The 22,209-nt window shown below is 43.6% G+C and overlaps 1 protein-coding gene across 1 annotated transcript in view; it reads right to left on the bottom strand.

The window, feature by feature from the left end:
- Positions 1-22,209, bottom strand: part of adgrb2 (adhesion G protein-coupled receptor B2) — a 695,462-nt gene that overhangs the window by 60,193 nt on the left and 613,060 nt on the right. Inside the window, 2 exon segments of the mRNA XM_034161569.1 lie at positions 4,052-4,165; positions 16,134-16,169. Coding sequence (XP_034017460.1) covers positions 4,052-4,165; positions 16,134-16,169 — 150 coding nt within the window.

Here is a 22,209-nt window from a genome sequence, read left to right as displayed (position 1 = left end):
AGGTCCGACACGCGGAGGCAGTGGCCACCTGGGAGTTCGGGACTTGGCGGCTCCAGTATTCCCGGGGTCTGGTGGCGGAGGAAATCGTGTGGTTCCGGTTCTGCTTTGGACAGGCGTCTCCTATCTTCGAGCCTGCCCACACGACACCTTGTAATTTGACCTCTGATCTATTGTGTAATCTGTTGTGTTTGTTGTGCACGTTCGCAACAGTAAAGTGTTGTTATTTGACCTATTCCATTGTCCGTTCATTTGCGCCCCCTGTTGTGGGTCCGTGTACTTACACTTTCCCAACAATCCCTTTGTTTCATAATACCCAGTTGGAACTTTCTGTGCAGACTTATCTTAATTTGTTTAAATGTGGCTGGTATTTTACTTGGTTAACGTTTGGTCATGATCTCAAAGTACACTTGGGCCCATTCTGAGGCGCATTAGTATGCCGCGGCACAATTCGTAACCATCGCGCTCCTAATATATGGATCACTTCATCCCAAGAAGCCTGCCATTTTTCTTCTTCTTGCTGAAAATATTTGCTCGGTATTAATAAAATGGGGAGCTGGCCAATGCTTTTAACGATCTTGATCAAGACGTATACCAAATGAGGAGTGAAGGGAAAAGGCCTGTGCCCTGGCGCTGGAAAACGACTGTGTGCGTGTTTGCGTGTGGCGGGTGGGAATATGAGAGATGTCAGGCTGGCTTCCTTCCCTCTGCTGGCAGCGTAAATTAGATGTGAACCAGAAATACCACACAAGCCAAGGGAAAAGAACACCTATCAAGGCTGACTAACTCATTGTGGCCGTGTGCACTGACACGCCACAGATGAGGGGCAGTTTGAGTGTGCGAGCCCGCATTTAAACGTTAATGAAAGTGGCTCTCTGATGGTCAGTCCCGAGCAAACAGGGACTCTTTGGTTGATGTCTAATGGTGTATTAATGAGTCAAAGATGTTTCTGTGTCTTTCATTGGTGGGTGCCCGCCCAATCACCCTTCTGGCAAGCACGCACACACAAATGCATGAACAGACAAAAAAATACATTTAATAGAAACATTAAAAACTGTGCCAGATACACTGTGGATAGAAGCAAAACATCACTCACAAAGCATTACGTACAGGTAATAACAGTGAGTGGAACTTAAATTACAGAATGTGGAATTCAAAGTTGCTATGATCTATTACTCTTTGACATACGAGGTCTATTAGAAAAGAATCCGACCTTATTATTTTTTTTTTAAATCATATGGATTTGAATCATGTGTGATTACATCAGACATGCTTGAACCCTCGTGGGCATGCGAGAGTTTTTTCACGCCTGTCAGTTATGTCATTCGCCTGTGGGCAGTCTTTGAGTGAGGAGTGGCCCACCCTCTCGTCGATTTTTTCATTGTTTAGGAATGGCTCAGAGACTGCTGCTTTGTTTGATAAAATTTTTTTCAAAAACTGTAAGGCACAACTGAGTGGACACCATTCGATAAATTCAGCTGGTTTTCGGTAAAAATTTTAACGGCTGATGAGAGATTTTGGTCTGGTAGTGTCGCTTTAAGGACGGCCCATGGTGCCTGACGGCGATCTGCGCTTCGAGGCGGCAGCGTCTCGCTGTTTCAAGTTGAAAACTTCCACATTTCAGGCTCTGTTGACCCAGGAAGTTGGCAGAGAACAGAAAACTTTCAGAAGAAGTCAGCATGAGGAGTTTATTCGGACATTCCATTGTTAACCGACATTTTGTAATGAAAGAACGTGCTGGCAGAGTCGCATGTCGGGCCGGACCTGACTGCGGGGGTCGCGACAGGAAAAACACCTCCGTTGGAAACCTTAACTGGCAAGTTGGAACATGCCCAAGCTGTTAAACAATTTCTCAGTTACTCACTTGTTGAAAGACATCAAAAGCCGCCTGAATTTTACAAATGGTTTTCAACATGGAGGTGTTTTTCATGTCGTGGCGCACACAGATTCGCCGAGTCGTCACGGAAATGAATCGGCGAATTTGCGCGCACGTCTTTCATTAAAAAATGTCCTTAAACAGTGGAATGTCCGCATAAAGTCCTCATGCCAGCCTTTTCTGAATCTTCTCGGTTCTCTCATGAGTCCTGGGTGAATTAAGCCTTAAATTAGGATGTTTTCAGGTCGAAAGAAGCCGACGATGGCGCCTGGAAGAGCTGCGCGACGTCCCGCTCCGTGGGAAGTCCTTACACCGACAGAAACACCCCATAATCTCTCATCAGCCGTTAAACTTTTCACCGAAAACCAGCTTAATTTCTTGAATAGTGTGCACTCGGATATTGCTCACAGGTCCAGAAAAAATTTTGATAAAGCAACGCACCCCGTCTCGAGCAGCGTGTGAAACAAAGGAATTCAGCCGAGAGGGCTGGACCACATCTCACTGAAGGCCTGCCCACAGGGAAATGACGTCACCGACACGCGTGAAAAAACTCACGCATGCACACGAGGGTTCAAGCATGATTGGTGTAATCGCACGTCATTCAAATCCATATAGTTAAAAAAAAATAAAAGTGTCGGTTTCTTATCTAATAGACCTCATACAGCTTGTGTGACCAGTGACTGAGTAACTGTGTGTAATTCTCCTACTACTCTTAACATCAAACTGATATTAACATGTTAATAAGGTTGTTTTAATAGTTAGCAATTAACCTTTTCAACAAATTCTGAGTTAACAATTTCCAAACTGATGTTTTGCACTTAAGGTTATTTAGCTTGTATCCAGGACATTTGTAACCACACTACAGATGGGCAATCATGCACAACCCAGAACCTTACAAATGGCTTCCGAAGCAGATTTTGACCTGGTATCACCCCCTTAATTTTGTTGTCCATTTGATTCCAGCATCTCAAACGGTTCGTCTTTTGAATCACATGAAGGGTTGTTTCATTTCGTGAAAAGTCCATAACTTTTTCAGGCCATATTAATGGCACATAGTGCGAGTGCATTTGGGGGTGTACAACACCACTTTTGCATGTGCTATATTTTTCAGGGTATCGCACTGTTTTCTAAGTCACACCATTTTCTGCATTATCAGTTATTTTATTTGGGATTTTTTCTGCAGGGTATGTTTTATTCTTGGCATTCATTCCTTTATCATTTGAGTTTATGTTGTTTAAATATAATAGTAATTCATTAATTATAAAAATAATTGATAATGAGTGTGTTTTTTTTTGGGTGTGTGTGTATATAAGTTGCACCTAAGCATTGGTCACAGACCCTGCCAAATGAGTGAAAAAAGTGAAAATCCTGATGCACTGTAATTTGAGCACAAAATAGAGTACAAGGTGCAAAGGCGGTGGATGTATTCACTTAGTCATCGGCATATTTTGAGGACAAAATGAAATGTAACATTTTAAACTCAGGAAATATATTTTCATGAGACAGTAACATTTTCCACCATTAGGGCTTTACACTCTAAAACATTGCAGCTGTTTAGTTATGTCCACTTGCTACCTCTCTTTAACATAAGGAGGTCTTCCAAGTTTTGGATGTTCGAGTCAACTTTACAACTCAACTTGTAATTTACAACTTGTAAAGTTGAGTTCAACATCCAAAACTTGGAAGACCTCCTTATGTTAAAGAGAGGTAGCAAGTGAACATAACTAAACACAGCTGCAATGTTAGAGTGTAGGGGTTCTCCATAAACTTTTCCAATGGGGTGATCTCCCACTTTTTTGGACAAAATTGGAGGTTATCATTCCTATATGACACCAAAGTTTAGAGTGTAGAACCAGAGGTTTCTCTGGAGAAGCATGCAAAGATAGATGGAATGTAGTGAATGACATTCATTTATTTTCACTTGAATTGATATGGTCTCTTTAGTCAGGTAGGCAAATTATATGGATCGGTACATGGGTTGTGCAATTTACTAAATTTGGATCAAATGCTTCAGGCATAAGGAGGCTTTAACAAAACTAGTACAGTCAACTGCTCTGAGGGTTGATGATTATGTTGAAGTTGGAGCAGTTTGTGGTTTAGGGCTGTGACGTGTGCATCAAATTAGAGGTGCAAAAGGTATATTTAATACCCCTTCCCACAGTTGGGCAGGGGTCTTACCTTGAATGCGGACATGGCTGGTTCCCTGTTATACCTGTCTATGGTGTGGAACTTGGACGAGTGGTTGAGCTCATGGTACAGCTCAGAATGTCTTTTGCGAGTGTGCATCACTTTCTGGAAGGGAAGAAAGGAAGGAACAGCAAAAATGAACCAAAACAGAAATGAAAAATAATGGAAGGGAAGCCAATGGGGGCAGGCAAAGAATGGGGGGAGGCAAGGGAGCTTTGATGCTAACTGTGAAGACTGGCTAGAATGGGATGCTGACAGATCAATTGATTGCTGGCTCATGCTTATCAATCTTCAATTAAAAAGAAAATGTGGCACTGTGAGTGCTGCAGAGGAGTCCTGAAAACTTTGGTGAAAATGACTGACACATGTGCCATTGTGACAGACTTGTAGCTGTTAGCAAGATGGGCTGTTAACTCAAGATTATGTCGAGCCGGGAAATGTCATGTGGCCCCGGCAAAAGGAAATTTGACAAGAACTGCCTTCTCTGTGTTCTGAATGTGTCTGTCTGGAAAGCAAATCCAGACCTTTTGCAGTTTAATAAAATCTGCTGACAGCAAACAGCATTTGTCAGTGACACTGCAGTTGTCTCTCCGTGCTAATGGGCAGTGCTGACACTGCGGTGTCTAATCGCGGAAGTAGCTTGTGAGGTTGAAAGTGACACAATACCAGCACTCACAGTCCACACACTTACCATCCAAGACTGGCGATTAGGACTGGCTACAATTACTTCAGAGAGGGTACTCTTATCCCCACTCAGCTAAGATGGCGCTACTACCGCTAGATTTGTGATACTTTCCTCTTGTGTCCAGACTGAGTCAGGTCAACTGGCCTTGTTTAGTTCCTTGAAAACATTTCACTCTTTGTACAAAAAACCTTCATCACTTCTATTTGGAGTACTGTGACACATTTTCTTTATGAAGAGCGAAGGTTCCTCAAGCAACTAAAGAAGTCCATTGACCTGATAGTACCATCTATTTATTTATTTGCTTGAGCAAATAGAGATAAGCTTTTAGTTATTATTTATACTGTTATAACGGCACTGCCATGAAAACAATACAGCTTATGCTCTTGTTAGGTCTGTAACCTTGCACTACATAATTCTGCTTTAAATTTAAGTGTGTGTACAAATGCCTACCTAGAATTTTGACTGTAATTACATTCATATTGGGTGAAGAGTAAAGGATTTACATCCCTTTTTGACTTTTACAGGCCCTGAAACACATTGTACCATTGCTTTTCCCTGAATACCATACTGTCAAGTGGATGAGAGTCTTCGGCTACCCCTAGATGTGGCACCATTGCTTCCTCAACCAAGAGGTGTACCCATTTACATCAGGGTTAACTGGGACAATGTAGATGAATAATCTCATTCAAGGACGAAATGCATAGCCTTAAGCACAATCAAACACTGGTCTACAATTTGCTAGCCCAACTCTGATTCCACAGAGATACCAGATCACATTTTATGGGAATTACTGGATTACTACATTGCTTGTTTGGTGAAATTGTTGCTTTGTGGGAGACCCCTAAACAATGTCCGATTACAATAAAATTTGGCACAGATCTTTCATTTTATTAGTGGAACAAGAACAACATATGGCCCAAAAGAATTAATATATATATATATATATATATATATATATATATATATATATATATATATATATATATATATATATATATATATATATATATAAAATATGCCTTTTTTGAATATACTGAGTATGTTAGCTGTTTTCAGCTATAAGCAAGTGTCCTCAGTTAGTTCATCAGAAAGGTTTGCACCACATTTTATGTTGTAGCCATGTTGTTTAGATAGCTTGATATTGGTTATAGGCTATTGTTTACAATACCCATATTTCAATATAACAATGAGTAAAGCTTCAACAGTATATATACTTTGCGAGATCCCTTGCCAGATTTTAGTGGTAAGTAAACTGACCACAAATGTTTGAGAAGATTGGACCAAGCTGGGAGTATTTATTCAGAGATGTATTTATTTATTGTAGGATAACAACAATTATAAAGTGGCTGTTTTTTTTTTTGTTTTGGTTTTTTTGGAACTTCAGCAAATAGGTGTCCCATAATTTTTTTCCTAAACTTTTTTTTTTTTTAAAGATGATTTCTTACAAACAAAGCAACTGTCAAGGGTGGATAGTGCACTTGGAGGCTTAACTGTTAACGACTGTTTTAATATGACAAAAGTTGTAATATATATATATATATATATATATATATATATATATATATATATATATATATATATATCCTTTTTTAAGCAATGGAAAGACAGTAAGTTGACTTCCTGGAAAATCTACCTTTCTTAATAATCCTAAAAAGAAATATAACACTTGAAACCAGGTTATATTTTCCCTGCTGACTTGTCATTGAAACAATGAGACAACAACATGGAGGGCAACTGTTCAAATATTTGTAGTTTTTAAAGTAGGAACAACAATTCTGAATGCGATATTTCCCACACTCAGTACTCAGTTTGGCTTTGAAATATAGGCAGACTACAAGTAATACAATACAAGTAATATGTTCTATATAAGACCTGAGGCCCATTTGATGTCAATGCTTATCTCCGGATTCTGTAGCATGAAGTGGGTGAGAGTCTACGATGCTGCGCTGGACGGGACGCCAATCAGATGCAGTTTACTTCACCAGGCAAGGCTGGTACCCATTTACAGCTGCGTAGACTGAGACTATGCTGTCTTGTCCAAGGACACAGACAGGTAGCATGAGTGGGATTTAGCCCAGATCTACATATTATCAGCGCCTACTCAAGTTCATACTCAATATTTGGTTTAAACTGTAATATGATGTAATACGCAACAAAAATAATAATAAAAAAACTGTCATTGACTGAAGATTAATGACCCTAATTATATATTTTGTAACAAATAGCAGCTTGGTCTTATCCACAAGGCATCAAACTGTAACACTTATGTCTCTTTCCCCTGCATTACATACAGAACAAATTCACTGATGTAGGCTATAGTGACAAAAAGATTTTTCCATATGGGCAGGAACACAGTCAGGTACATAAATATTTGGACAGTGACCATTTTTGTAATATTGCCTGTATATGCTACCATAAAAAGCTGAATCAACACAAGGATGTTAACCATTAAGGAATTACAACCATTTTTAAACACTTTGCCTTCTTTATTTCTGAGGCCATAAGCAAGTATGCAAACTAACATAATTAGAAACATAAGGGTTATTGTTAATCCTTCGATGAAAGCCCTTTGCAGTCAATGAGTGCCTCAAGTCTGCATTTTAAACAGCCATTTCTAAACACTGTCCCTTCATTTTCAGAAGGCATAAATAAGGAGGCAAACTAACATAATTAGAAATGTAAGGATTATTGGTAATACTTAGATGAAAACACATTGACTGCCTCAGGTGTCATTGACATTACTAAAGTCTGAATGACGTCCCTGAAACTGCTTTGCCAGGACTTTACTGCCACTTCCTTCATCTGCTGATTATTTGAAGGCCTTTCCGACTTCACTTTTGTCTTTGGTAAGTGTAAACCACACTATTAGTTTGAGTTCACATTAGTCACTTGGGCATTGAACCATATTCCATTTCTTTGCTTTGGGAAGCTCTTGGGTTGCTTTGGCAGAATGTTTTGTTGTAATCCATCTGCACCTTGATGCGCCAACCTATGACGTTGGCAGCATCTCGTTAGATCTGAACAGATAGTATAGTGCCATATACGTTAGAATTTATGTTGACTCCATCAACAGTCACATCATCAATAATCAACAGTGACATAGTTCCACTGTAACCATACAAGCTTGTTGTGTGGGCCGCCTGAAGAGGAGGTACTGCTGGCCCACCACCACCAGATGGCGCCCTGCCTGGAGTGTGGGCTTCAGCCACAAGAGGGCACAGCCGGGGGTGACAGCTGTCACTCATCATCTCATGACAGCTGTCACCCATCAACACTTCTTCATGCTACTCCATAAAACCCGGACGTCATCTCCACCTCGTTGCCGAGATATCATCGACCTGTGAAGGTAACAATCTCAGCCGTATAAATAACTGTGTCTAGTAAACTCATTTTTTGCAGCTGTTTTTTTCCTGTGGAGTGTACTATCTGGAGATTGGCGTGACCGGCGACAGCTTCGCTTTACACCCCACCAGGTAAGTGCTGTGTGACAGGAGCTGCACTAGTGTGGATGACAACATTCGGAGACAGTGGCCACCTGGGGACTCGGGACTTGGCGGCTCCAGTATTCTCCGGGTTCGGTGGCAGAGGAAATCGTGTGGTTCCGGTTCTTCTCAGGACAGACGTCTTCTATCCTCGAGCCTGCCCACACGTCACCCTTGTGATTGACTGTTTGTAAAATTTCACATTCCTCTGTATTGTGGTTGTGCTCATTCACAACAGTAAAGTGTTCATATTCGACTCTTTCATTGTCCGTTCATTTACGCCCCCTGTTGTGGGTCCGTGTCACTACACTTTCCCCAACAGGATATCTCGGCCAACGTCATGGATCCCGAGGGGCGTCACCCATCTGTTGACCAGCCAATGGAAGAGCAGGGTGCACGGGCGTCTGCAGGAGGTGTGATCGGTGAGTTGCAGCAAATCCTCACCACCTTTACTGCTCGGCTGGATCTGATGACCGAGCAAAACTTCATCCTTAATTACAGGATGGAGGCTCTCACCGCACAGTTGGAAGCTCGCGCTCAGGGCGCTGCTGCGGCTCCTCCTCCTGCCGACCCGGTGGAGGATATAAACATTCCACTGGTCGTTCAACGAACCCCCCCACCATCCCCTGAAGCATACATAAGTCCCCCAGAGCCGTACGGAGGTTGTGTGGAGACATGCGCGGACTTTCTTATGCAGTGTTTGCTCGTCTTTGCACAACGTCCCGTAATGTACGCGTCTGACGACAGCAAGGTGGCTTATGTAATTAACTTGCTTCGTGGTGAGGCACGCGCTTGGGCTACAGCACTTTGGGAGCAAAATTCACGGCTCCTTACCACTTATACTGGGTTTGTGAGGGCGTTCAGGACAGTGTTTGATCACCCTAACAGAGGAGAGACTGCTTCAACAGTGCTGCTGTCACTGAGACAGGGGCGCCGGAGCGCAGCCGAATATGCAGTCGACCTCCGCATCGCGGCTGCGAGGTCCGGCTGGAATGACGTTGCGCTCCGCGCCGCCTTCACAAACGGACTGTCGTCGGTCCTGAAGGAGCACCTGGTAGCGAAGGAAGAACCACAGAGTTAGATGGGCTTATCGATCTGGTTATACGGTTAGACAATCGGTTGGAGGAATGCCGTCAGGAGTGAGACGAAGGACGTGGCCAGGCACGCGCCGTCCCTCTCCCTTCCGGGTCCGAAAGGGTTCCGCCCTCCCCACGCTCCACAGCTGCAGCGCTCCGTGGGGCAACAGCTCCCCCTGCTGATGTTGCTAGGGAAACGCACAGGGCCAAAATGAGAACAGATGACAGAATGAGGAGGCTGGTCCGCGGGGAGTGTTTTCTCTGCAGCTCAAAGGAGCACATACAGAAAAACTGCCCCAAACGGCCAAAACGACAACACCCGCCCTTAGAGACTGGGCTAAGGGGGGGTTATAACATTCATGTGGGACACACACATATTGCCACACGACTCCCAGTTACAATCCTGAGTGGGGATTTAACCCTTCAAGCCCCAGCACTGGTGGACACGGGGTCAGAAGGGAATCTGCTGGACAGCAGATGGGCAAGGGAGGTAGGGCTCCCTCTGGTGGTGCTTCCTTCACCATTGCAGGTGCGGGCACTAGATGGCACCCTTCTCCCATTAATCACGCACAAGACACAACCTGTAACTCTGGTGGTGTCTGGGAATCATCGAGAGGAGATCGAGTTTTTTGTGACTCCTTCTACCTCCCGCGTGATCTTGGGTTTCACGTGGATGTTGAAACACAATCCCCGGATTGATTGGCCGTCTGGGGTAGTGGTTCAGTGGAGCGAAACCTGCCATCGGATGTGTTTAGGTTCCTCGGTTCCTCCCGGTTCACAGGCTAAAGAGGAGGTCAAAGTCCCTCCCAATCTGACGGCGGTGTCGGTTGAATACCATGATCTTGCTGATGTCTTCAGCAAGGATCTGGCACTCACCCTTCCCCCGCACCGTCCATACGATTGCGCCATTGATTTGATTCCGGGCGCGGACTTCCAGTCCAGCAGGCTGTACAATCTCTCACATCCTGAACGTGAATCAATGGAGACCTACATCCGGGACTCATTAGCTGCCGGGCTGATCCGGAATTCCACCTCCCCGATGGGTGCAGGTTTCTTTTTTGTGGGCAAAAAAGATGGCGGACTCCGTCCATGCATTGATTACAGGGGGCTGAATGAAATTACGGTTCGCAACCGATACCCGTTGCCGTTGTTAGATTCCGTGTTCACCCCCCTGCATGGAGCCAAAATCTTTACAAAGTTGGATCTTAGGAATGCGTATCACCTGGTTCGGGTCCGGAAGGGAGACGAGTGGAAGATGGCATTTAACACCCCATTAGGTCATTTTGAGTACCTGGTCATGCCGTTCAGCCTCACTAACGCCCCCGCGACGTTCCAAGCTTTGGTTAATGACGTCTTGCGGGACTTCCTGCACCGATTCGTCTTCGTATATCTGGACGATATACTCATTTTTTCTCCGGACCCTGAGACTCATGTCCAGCATGTACGTCAGGTCCTGCAGCGGTTGTTGGAGAACCGGCTGTTTGTGAAGGGCGAGAAGTGCGAGTTCCACCGCGCCTCTTTGTCCTTCCTGGGGTTTATCATCTCCTCCAACTCCGTCGCCCCTGATCCGGCCAAAGTTGCGGCGGTGAGAGATTGGCCCCAACCAACAAGGCGTAGGAAGCTGCAACAGTTCCTCGGCTTTGCAAATTTCTACAGGAGGTTCATTAAGGGCTACAGTCAGGTAGTCAGCCCCCTGACAGCCCTGACCTCTCCAAAAGTCCCCTTCACCTGGTCGGATCGGTGCGAAGCCGCGTTCAAGGAGTTGAAACGATGGTTCTCTACTGCACCAGTTCTGGTGCAGCCCGACCCTAGCCGCCAGTTTGTGGTTGAAGTGGACGCCTCTGACTCAGGGATAGGAGCCGTGCTATCCCACAGCGGAGAGACCGATAAGGTTCTTCACCCATGTGCCTACTTTTCTTGCAGGTCGACCCCGGCTGAACGGAACTATGACGTCGGCAACCGAGAACTCCTTGCGGTGAAAGAGGCTCTTGAGGAGTGGAGACACCTGTTGGAGGGAGCGTCTGTGCCGTTCACGGTTTTCACTGACCATCAGAACCTGGAGTATATCAGGACCGCCAAGCGGCTGAACCCCAGGCAAGCCCGCTGGTCACTGTTCTTCGGACGTTTTGACTTCCGGATCACCTATCGCCCCGGGACCAAGAACCAGAGATCGGATGCCTTGTCCCGGGTACACGAAGACGAAGTCAAAACTGTGCTATCGGATCCACCGGAGCCCATCATTCCGGAGTCCACTGTCGTGGCCACCCTCACCTGGGACATGGAGAAGACCGTCCGGGAGGCCCTGACACGGAGCCCGGAACCGGGGACAGGTCCGAAGGACAGATTGTACGTCCCACCAGGGGCCAGGGCAGCGGTCCTAGACTTCTGTCACGGTTCCAAGCTCTCCTGTCATCCAGGGGTGCGAAGGACCGTGGCAGTTGTCCGGCAGCGCTTCTGGTGGGCGTCTATGGAGGCCGACGTCCGGGAGTACAGCCAGGCCTGCACCACCTGTGCCAGGGGCAAGGCAGACCACAGGAGGTCCCAAGGACTGCTCCAACCGCTTCCTGTGCCACATCGCCCCTGGTCCCACATTGGCCTGGATTTTGTCAAGGGCCTCCCACCGTCCCAGGGCAACACCACCATCCTCACGATAGTGGACCGATTCTCCAAGGTGGCACACTTCGTGGCCCTCCCGAAGCTCCCTATGGCCCAGGAGACAGCGGACCTCCTGGTCCACCACGTCGTTCGTCTGCATGGGATACCAGCTGACGTAGTCTCGGATCATGGTCCCCAGTTTTCCTCTCAGGTCTGGAGGAGTTTCTGCAGAGAACTGGGGGCCACCGTGAGCCTCTCATCCGGGTACCACCCACAGACGAACGGACAGGCAGAACGGGCCAACCAAGAGTTGGAACAGACCCTACGCTGTGTGACATCCGCGCACCCGACGGCCTGGAGCGACCACCTGGCCTGTATCGAGTATGCACATAACAGCCAGGTGTCTTCTGCCACCGGCTTCTCCCCGTTTGAGGTGTGTCTGGGGTACCAGCCCCCTTTGTTTCCCGTGGTGGAGGGAGAGGTCGGTGTGCCCTCGGTCCGGGCCCACCTTCAGCGGTGCCGTCGGGTGTGGCGCACCGCCCGTTCTGCCTTGTTGAAGGCCCGGACGAGGGCTAAGGCCCATGCAGACCGCCGGCGGTCCCTGGCCCCTGCATACCGGGCCGGGCAGGAGGTGTGGTTGTCGATGAAGGACATTCCCCTCCAAGTGGCCTCCCCTAAGCTGATGGACAGGTTCATCGGACCCTTCAAAATCCTCAAGATCCTCAGCCCTGCCGCAGTGATGCTCCAACTCCCGGCTTCACTGCGGATGCACCCGGTTTTTCATGTTTCGAGAATCAAGCCTCATCACACCTCACCCCTCTGTGGTCCCAGTCCAGCACCGTCTCCTGCCCGGATCATTGACGGGGAGCCGGCTCCTGGACGTCCGTCGAATGGGCCGGGGGTTCCAGTATTTGGTGGACTGGGAGGGGTATGGACCTGAAGAACGCTCCTGGGTGAAGAGGAGCTTCATCCTGGATCCGGCCCTCCTGGCTGATTTCTACCGCCGACACCCCGATAAACCTGGTCGGGCGCCAGGAGGCGCCCGTTGAGGGGGGGGGGGTCCTGTTGGGTGGGCCGCCTGAAAAGGAGGTACTGCTGGCCCACCACCACCAGATGGCGCCCTGCCTGGAGTGCGGGCTTCAGGCATGAGAGGGCGCTGCCGCCACGGACACAGCCGGGGGTGACAGCTGTCACTCATCATCTCATGACAGCTGTCACCCATCAACACTTCTTCATGCTACTCCATAAAACCCGGACGTCATCTCCACCTCGTTGCCGAGATATCATCGACCTGTGAAGGTAACAATCTCAGCCGTATAAATAACTGTGTCTAGTAAACTCATTTTTTGCAGCTGTTTTTTTTCCTGTGGAGTGTACTATCTGGAGATTGGCGTGACCAGCGACAGTTTCACTTTACACCCCACCAGATAAGTGCTGTGTGACAGGAGCTGCACGAGTGTGGATGAGAGGTGGAGGTGGAATCTCCACCAGTGCTGTTACTGGGTGTGCACACACCCACATCTTGTTGTTTCTGCTTCTTGCCAGCAGTACCAGATCCAACATTCGGAGACAGTGGCCACCTGGGGACTCGGGACTTGGCGGCTCCAGTATTCTCCGGGTTCGGTGGCAGAGGAAATCGTGTGGTTCCGGTTCTTCTCAGGACAGACGTCTTCTATCCTTGAGCCTGCCCACACGTCACCCTTGTGATTGACTGTTTGCAAAATTTCACATTCCTCTGTATTGTGGTTGTGCTCATTCACAACAGTAAAGTGTTCATATTCGACTCTTTCATTGTCCGTTCATTTACGCCTCCTGTTGTGGGTCTGTGTCACTACACTTTCCCCAACAAAGCTCATGTCATAACACTGCCACTGCCATATTCGGCAGTTGTGCTACATTATGAATACTCTATTTTGTCGCTCATTCTACTCCAAATTTATTTTTGGTTTCATTTGTCCAAAGAATCTTGTTCCAGAACTGGTAAGGATTTTCCTTTGCTTTCTGGCAGAGTGTATGATCTTGACAGTTTGTTCTACAGTATTACCTTGTCATACACCATCTGTATTTACATTGATGGAGACTTCTCTTAACTCTAGTCTTGGACAATGACACATGGCTAGATGTTGTGACAGAACCTTTATCAATAAAATATATATATATATATATTTTTTTTTTTTTTATATAATTTTGTGGTCATCTATTTTAGTCATCTTCGATCATCTTATAGGCCTTTTTGCTGTTTTGGTGTTAGTTAACTAATGCATTCCTTCTTTTAATGAATGTACCAAAACGATTTGTTCACTCCTATAGTATCACAATCTGTCTGAAGTTTTACCTTTTTTTGCAGCCTAATAATGGCTTCCTTCACTTGCATTGGTATTGCTTTGAACCTCATACTGGGGATTTCCAAGGTACGGCCAACAAATGCCAATTCAACACTTGGAATAGACTTCAGAGGTTTTAAAACGCTACATCTGGCCATACATCTCCTTGATGGTCAATGGTGAAAATGGAGGGACTGTGTTTAATAATGACTGGTATTCCTAAATGTTTCATGTGATAGGATTGACACCCTGACCCCCCCCCAAAAAAAAAACCTGCACATCGATTGCAGCATTTCAAATATATACTCATGTAGAGGTAAAGTCATCAAAATTATATCACTGTCCAAATATTTATATATCGACTGTAGGTCTGATTTTTGTGCTTCATGATTAAAATGAGCAATAAATCTATTACCCAAAACTTCACAATCACCATAAATGTATCATAAATAGGGTTTTATGTGCCTTTTTTTTTAATTAAAATTTTACTATGTATTGTTAAATATGATTGTGGATTTTTAACATGCTACGTTAATGTGTCACAGTTCTTTCACAGGCCACATAGAACCATCCGAGACGAAAAAAGTATGCCTCAAACATCCAGTTTAAGGTGTCTATGGCATATGTTATGTACCATGTCCAACCAGTGTGGTATAGAGACGGACTAATTAATAATTACACTGTTCCTGCATCTATTCTTTTCAGAGGACTATTGCAAGCAAGTCTTTTCCATTTAAAGCAGCAGGCTCAAAACAAGGCATTTTCTAATGCTGTCAAATACTTAATAATCTGTATTAACTTTCTACAAAAGTGTAGAAAATAACCTCTTTTAGCTTGTACATTAATCAAAACCAAAATAGTAAATCAACAAGCACAGCATTACTTCAAATTTATATAAAATTAATGACTTTAACCACTTTGCTGTACAGAACAGAAGAAGTAGCAGTTTTCACTTCAGGTTACTGACACCAAAGACTGCAGACAAAATGTCACCATCTGATACCTTGGAATGAGAACATGCTGTTTTTGTCCTTTGGTGATCCAAAAGGACGAAGACACTAAAATCAGCAACACACATGGGTTGAGATGAGTTTGCCTTCCATCAAATTATGGAAGTATCCCCCCTCTTTCAGAATAAAAGTTGATTTTTAAAAAATAAGAGCATTGGTATGAGTCCATCACTTTTTTTTAGGGAACTTCATGCAATGGCCACTAGTCACTTTTGAGGACCATATCATCTCGCTGTTAGTAGCTTGTAACGCATCATATCAATCGAATTTCCTGTCTGGTGGATGGTGAATGTCCAGGCTTTACATCAAAGTAAAACTAATACTTTGCATTCATAGTTCTTCGTTTTATGTATGGTGTGCTTTTTTTTTTTTAACCTAATTTTTGTATTTATCTACAGTGTAGACTGGACATTCAGTGGACACCAAGTTTATACTGTGGAGAACACATCGAAGACAAACACTCACACACTGTCATTTGTTCAAACAAATATAACCAGCCAGTCAACTGAGGCCACATACTTTTCAATCTGTAACTCAATTATTCTTAACAATTCAGGCACAAGAAGCACTCTATATAGCTGTTTTTTCAACCAGAATCCCCAGCACTGACATGACAGAATTTGATTGTGCACACCAGCTCATCTTATTTTACAAAAGATTGACTTGTGATTCATCGATCAATTCATTAACACATTGATGACAGGTGCGATCTTTGTTGAAGAAACAGCATTTTGTGTGTGGCGGGTCTGAGAGGGGTTGTAGTTCTTAATGCAAAGGAGACACGGGTGTGAAGGGAAGGATTTAGCAATGCTTTTTGCGCCTATAGGCGTTACTCAAGTCTCAGCTAAAGCACATGGAAGCAGAGGCAGGCTGAAGGAGGAAATGAAGCCCGAGTTCTTACCTCGAAGTCCAGCTCAGAGTACCGTACTCTCTTCCTCTGGAAGAGGAGGGGCAGGGGGAGAGAAGACAGTATCAATGATAACCCCGGGAGCACTAATGAACCCCTCCGTCTCAGTCGGGTCCTCAGTGCCATTGTTGGGGGGGGAGGGGGGTGAAATGTGGAGGCTAATACGTGCTGGCTACCCAACGTGATATAGATATTCTTACAAATTTGAAGCCCAAAAGAAAATTATCCAGTCGATTTCAACATAATGAGATTAGGCAAGTGGAATAACTCAGTATTAGAATGAAATAATCATTTTCCAGCTCACATACCCTCAAATACAATCATTACAAAGCTCAGCATAAATCATCCTCTTTGCTTTTTTTGCTGTGGAATTTGGTGGGTATATTCAGATTTTTTTTTAAAAAAGTGACAAATGGTTTTCATCCTCTAATCTTGTTTGGACTCCACCACTCTTTCTTAAGTGCCGCCGTTGCTCGAATGGGTGGCCTAACCAGAAGCCAATTTAACAGCTGCAGACGTTTCCAACTCATCTGGCCCTAACACCGCACTGCATTAAATTCCATCACTGACTTCCTCTCTGGCTCTCTCCGTGTGCCAGATTTGCATTTGGCAGTGAGAAGAGCATCTCTCCGCAGTTAGTTAAAAGCCGCATTCAGTCTATGTGGAGGCAGGGTTGTTGATCCGACGTGAGGTCAGCCAAGGTTTTCACAAAAAAGTAATGAAAGACAAATGGAAAAGTAAATGGATTTACTCGTAAGCGTCCTGTTCAGCTTGTGACACTGAAGCAAACCAATCAAAAACCCCAAAGCCTGTCCTACAGAAATTCGGTGATTGGGTTTGCTGGCTGCAAATATGTATGAGAGATTGTGTGTTTTCATTTCAGTTTCAATTTATTTTCATTTCTATAGCACCAAATCACAAGAAAGTTGACTCAAGGTGCTTCACACAAGTAAGGTCCAACCTTACCAACCTCAAGAGCAAGCACACAGGCGACAGTGGTAAGGAAAAACTCCCTCTGAGGAAGAAACCTCAAGCAGACCAGACTCAAAGGGGTGATCTTTGCTTAGGCCATGCTAGTGACACAATTGACAAAATAATTTACAAAACGAAAATACAAGAAATTTTGCTGGTGCACAGGAAAGGAGGGTTACAGAAGTAGACACCACACCCATTTCTGGATGGAATTGCACCTTAAACAGAGAGAGAGAAAAAAAAAAAAAGAATCAGGTATCGGAAAGACAATAAATACAGTGTAATTTGTCAGCATTAAACAACAAGAAAAACAGAAGAAATACTAAGGTGATCGCCAGCCACTATCCCCAAGCTTCACTAAAAGACCCAGACTTAAGATAAAGTTGAGTCCACGGCCTATGTGGATGATGATGATGATCCACATAGAACAGTCAAGAAACCTACTTTGACAGATGTAGAAAAATTCTCACATCTTGCTTCCAAACAGCATACGTGTACATGGAAGTGATGACCATTCAATCATGTCTGACGCTGCAAAGTTTCACCTTCCATTTTTGTTTTGCCCATATCGTAATTTACCTGAAGTGTGTTGAAAACCTTTGCAATGGATTTTGGTGTGATTTGTATGCGGTGCGTGTGCCAGGAAGCTAGTTTTGGAAAGCTGATAAAGCTTTGAAAAGCTAACAAGTTGGCGCCTCCATTTCAGTTTCGAAGTGTAGTTTGAGAAGTAAAAAGAAAATAGTTTGGTGACTTTAACACAGTGAAAATATTAGTTATTTTTTGCTGTAGTAAGAGACAAATTTCTAACCTCTTGTTTTTGTATCTGTAGTGTTCCGTGCACATATTCCAACACAAACGGACAATAAAAAACTGACAAAAACAGCCTATTATGGCTGCTTTGGATTCCTTGAAGAAATTAATTTCTATGTATTGAGCACTAGATGGTGTATTGCCTACAATACTGTCCATGCACTATGTGGAATGGGGTGCAAGGTAGTGTGCTTAATCCATATTGTGGGTATTTGTTAATATGACAACTGTGTATTTATACTGAGAAAACCTGTTGTCTCACAAGTGGAACTCCACAGATTTGCAGCTCTTGCAAGACTTGAGCCTCATCTGAGATAGTATGCATCACACATTTGCAGTGTACAAGTTGTAACCTTGTGACTTGGCTGCAGAAACGATGAAAGGCATCAGAGAGCTGATGCAAAACCTACACATTGGCATAGGCATTTGTTTTAATCAAACATGGTTCCATTTTTTTTTTTTTTCTTTGCTTCCTTGTGACTCCATCTTGACCTCAACTATGCTCACGGGCCACTTTATTTGGTACACCTTGCTAGTACTGGGTTGGACCCCCTTTTGCCTTCAAGACTGCCTTAATTCTTCATGGCATAGATTCAACAAGGTGTTGGAAACATTCCTCAGAGATGATGGTCCATATTGAAATGACAGCCTCATGCAGTCCCCCATTCAACCACTCAGCCCATTCTGACATCAACAAGACATTTTTGTCCACACAACTGCCGCTCACTTGATATCATTTCTGTTTTGGCCCATTCTCTGTTAACCCTAGAGATTGTTTGTGAAGATCCCAGTCGATCAGCAGTTTCTGCAGTACTCAGACCAGCCCGTGTAGTACCAACAACGATGCTATGTTCAAAATCACTTAAATCCTGTTTTGTGCCCATTCTGATGCCCGGTATGATCTTCAGCAAGTCCTCTTCACCACACCTTAAGACCTAAATGCATTGAGATACTGTTATGTGATTGGCTGATTAGCAATTTGTGTTAATAAGCAACTGAACAGGGTTCAGGTTAGTTAATAAAGTGGCTGTTGAGTGTGGAGTGTATATCTATCAATCTCAAATATTTTGTTGAAACTTAAGATCATCTCTCCAAGTCTGTTGGTTGTGCGGATATAGCAGACATTTGTCCAGTCCTCCGAAATTTAATTATCTTGAGATATCTGCCCAAGGAATATTCCCAGCAAGTTTGTTAAAAATCAGTCAAACCCCCCCCCCCCCCCCCCCCCCCCCCCCCCCCCCACACACACAACTTTTTTTTTTGTTTTCTTGCTCAGTGACACACACCCACACGCTGGACCAATGACAATACCCTGCTTTGCTGCTTCACCTGTGCACAGCATAAAAAATGCATACACTCCACAGCTCAAGACTTCCATGGTCAGTGACCAATCTTTACAAATATCAGTGGAAGTATGAAGACTTATTCCAACTTTTTTAACAGCCATGACACTTCCAGTATCTTTTATCTGGTCCGTGCACAGTTAGCACACTTGAAATCATTCCCTCACCTGAAAACCAGTCACTTCTGCATTTACCATGTCAACAGCAACAATACAGCACTTGGTTCACTCTTGCTTTAAATAAAGACAATGACAGGTGCTACTTTGACTGGCACACCAATGACAAATGAAGAAATATAATCCAGCCCCACACATAGGTCCCTGTTGTTTTTTTTTTGTTTTTTTTCCTGATATTTAGCATTGCGTAAAATGCGTGATATCGGTTGACACACCCTGAAAATATCTGCACCACACTCCATGCACCTGCCATCAAGATTGGACTCTAACAAATGTTAAAGTAACCTGAATATCCCGTTTGCTTTTGACCATTAGCAGGATTATGAGAAGCTATTACTTTGGGTATTAAAAACTTGGTGAAAATGATGATTGCTATAAAAGGAAGACTCCATTTAACTGGGTGCATATCCCAGAGTTAATCATTACTTTATGCATTCACCCCTTCTTTATGTTTACACAGTATATTTTATGTGTTGCCATCAATGCAGCATGATCAAACTGATGACATCAGGCTCCATTAAATCAATGCCCTCAACATGACATGTTGTGTCCGTGATATCCTTAACACAAGAACAGTAACACTGTAGTGTACAATTTTGCAATGTTATTTGCTTTGCTAAATGATGTTAAAAATTTTAATTGTCCAAACATTGCTATTTCATCATTCATTATAAAATTAAATACAATAAATTTGGTAATTATGTATTGCCTGGTTAGTTCATCCTTAGAGGAAAAAAATAAATAAATAATATATATATATATATATATATATATATATATATATATATATATATATATATATATATATATATATATATATATATATATATAAATAAGTCACACACATCTCCCATATTTGTCAGCCAGTCAGCTGTGATCACATGATGGGGAAGAAGGTGGGGTACGCATGTTTTCTAATTATAATACTAACAATAATGAGCATTTTTTTTACGCTAAATATGAAGCACTTAGTGTAAGTGGTCATCCCTAATATTAAGAACAAAATATCATACGAAACACTTTATGAGAATACACTGGCTTGGTGCCTGACAACACAAAAACCATTTGCAGCTAACACTCATTAAAACCCGGCTGTAAAAATGTAATGTATCACGGCATAAGTATAAAAATATATAAATAATTGCAGTACATCAAAAAATAAAGAGTTTAGTTTTATCATTACAAAGTAAATGATGAAGTCATTCAACATTATCTATGTATTTTAAAATTTAAATTAAATTGCACTTTTTTCACTTACGATATCTAAATCCTCTGCACAGTACTACACTTCCAAACAGCAGGGGGTGCAATTTGTGTCATCAGAGTTGACTGTTTGCTTACAGGACATCTTTAAGGTGATGTTATGTATGTCACAATGAATTATGCCTGAACAAATCATGGTACAACATTTGTCTGACACCATTAATATTATGATAAATAGTTTGCAACTACTGCAACATAATGCCAACGACATGACACTGCTAGTTCCATCATCCAACGGAGGGTGAAGGTTATGTGATTGCCTGTGTCTGACAAGATGTCTGGAATTGTGGGTGAATAGATAAACAGTATGGCCATTCCCCCTTAGGGTTAAGATGGGTGTAGATAACCTCACAGAAATATGAAGATGGATCTATTGTTAGAGACAGTGGTGGTGGTGGTGGGGGTGCTCTCATCACTAGTGCAACATTATGGAATATATCGGATAAGGGCAAAGCGCAGCTCATTACTGATGTGATTTTGCCAGGATCCAGCAAATTATTAGAAAAGGTTTGTGCTCATTTTTTAGTTCATTTGAAGGCATATTTCTGGTGGAGGAAATGGTGTGATAATCTGGTCTGGAATGCAGACAGGACGTATTCATATCCGTTTCCATGCGACCTTAAATGTATTTCTCTGGTTTCTGGAGAATGACAAAATTGAATGCCCTTGATGGTTTCATGAGATAAATTTACATTTAAAGGCCTTTTTGCCTCATGATCTACAGTGAAGTGTGCAAAATAAGCGTACATTATACCTATGTAATGCATCACCAACTTGAAACTGTGAGAAAAATATTGCTGCGAAATCCTGACAGCCAATCTTTGACATCCATCTCCAAATCGAGCATATCAAACAGGCTGAAAAGACATTCCACAGGTATTTTTTTTGGCAGATTTTGGGGTATTCATGAGTGCTTTCACAGCTCTTATGACAGTGATATCATTTAATGACTCGTTCTTAACGCCCTCAATCTTAAATGAATTGTGCATCTTTCCCATTTTCTTTAATCAACCTTGTGAGAAAGCAAGACACCATTGGGAAGAAAGTCTGGCTTTTGTTGGTGAGCATGTAAGTCATGGTGTGTTTAAATGGTGGGTTAGATTGGATTGGCAGCATAGTGGATTAGTGGTTAGCACTGTTGCATCACAGCAAGAAGGTCATGGGTTCGATTCCCACCTGTGGAGTTTGCATGTTTTCTCCCACATTTAAAGACATGCAGGTTGGGTGAATGGGAAATTTATAATTGTCCAGGTCTGCCTTGCAAAAGAGATCTCCATCACAATGGGACTAACCTGGTTAAATTTAATTAAATTGTATTTGCTGTTATCTGTGCTAGGGTGGTCTCCCATTAGGGTCCTATCACAGAGGGCTGCGATTTCTCGTGACCGACATTTACATGGGGAATCGCAAGATTTTGCAGGACTGCCGTGGAGTGGTGCCAACCCCTCAAGAGTTGGTAGGTGTCACTTGAATTTTGAACAGTTCAACGTTGGTGAGGCGACAAAG

Source organism: Thalassophryne amazonica, chromosome 20 (assembly GCF_902500255.1).
Source record: "Thalassophryne amazonica chromosome 20, fThaAma1.1, whole genome shotgun sequence".
NCBI classification, from domain to species: Eukaryota; Metazoa; Chordata; class Actinopteri; order Batrachoidiformes; family Batrachoididae; genus Thalassophryne; species Thalassophryne amazonica.
This window is presented reverse-complemented; position numbering and strand designations above follow the sequence as displayed.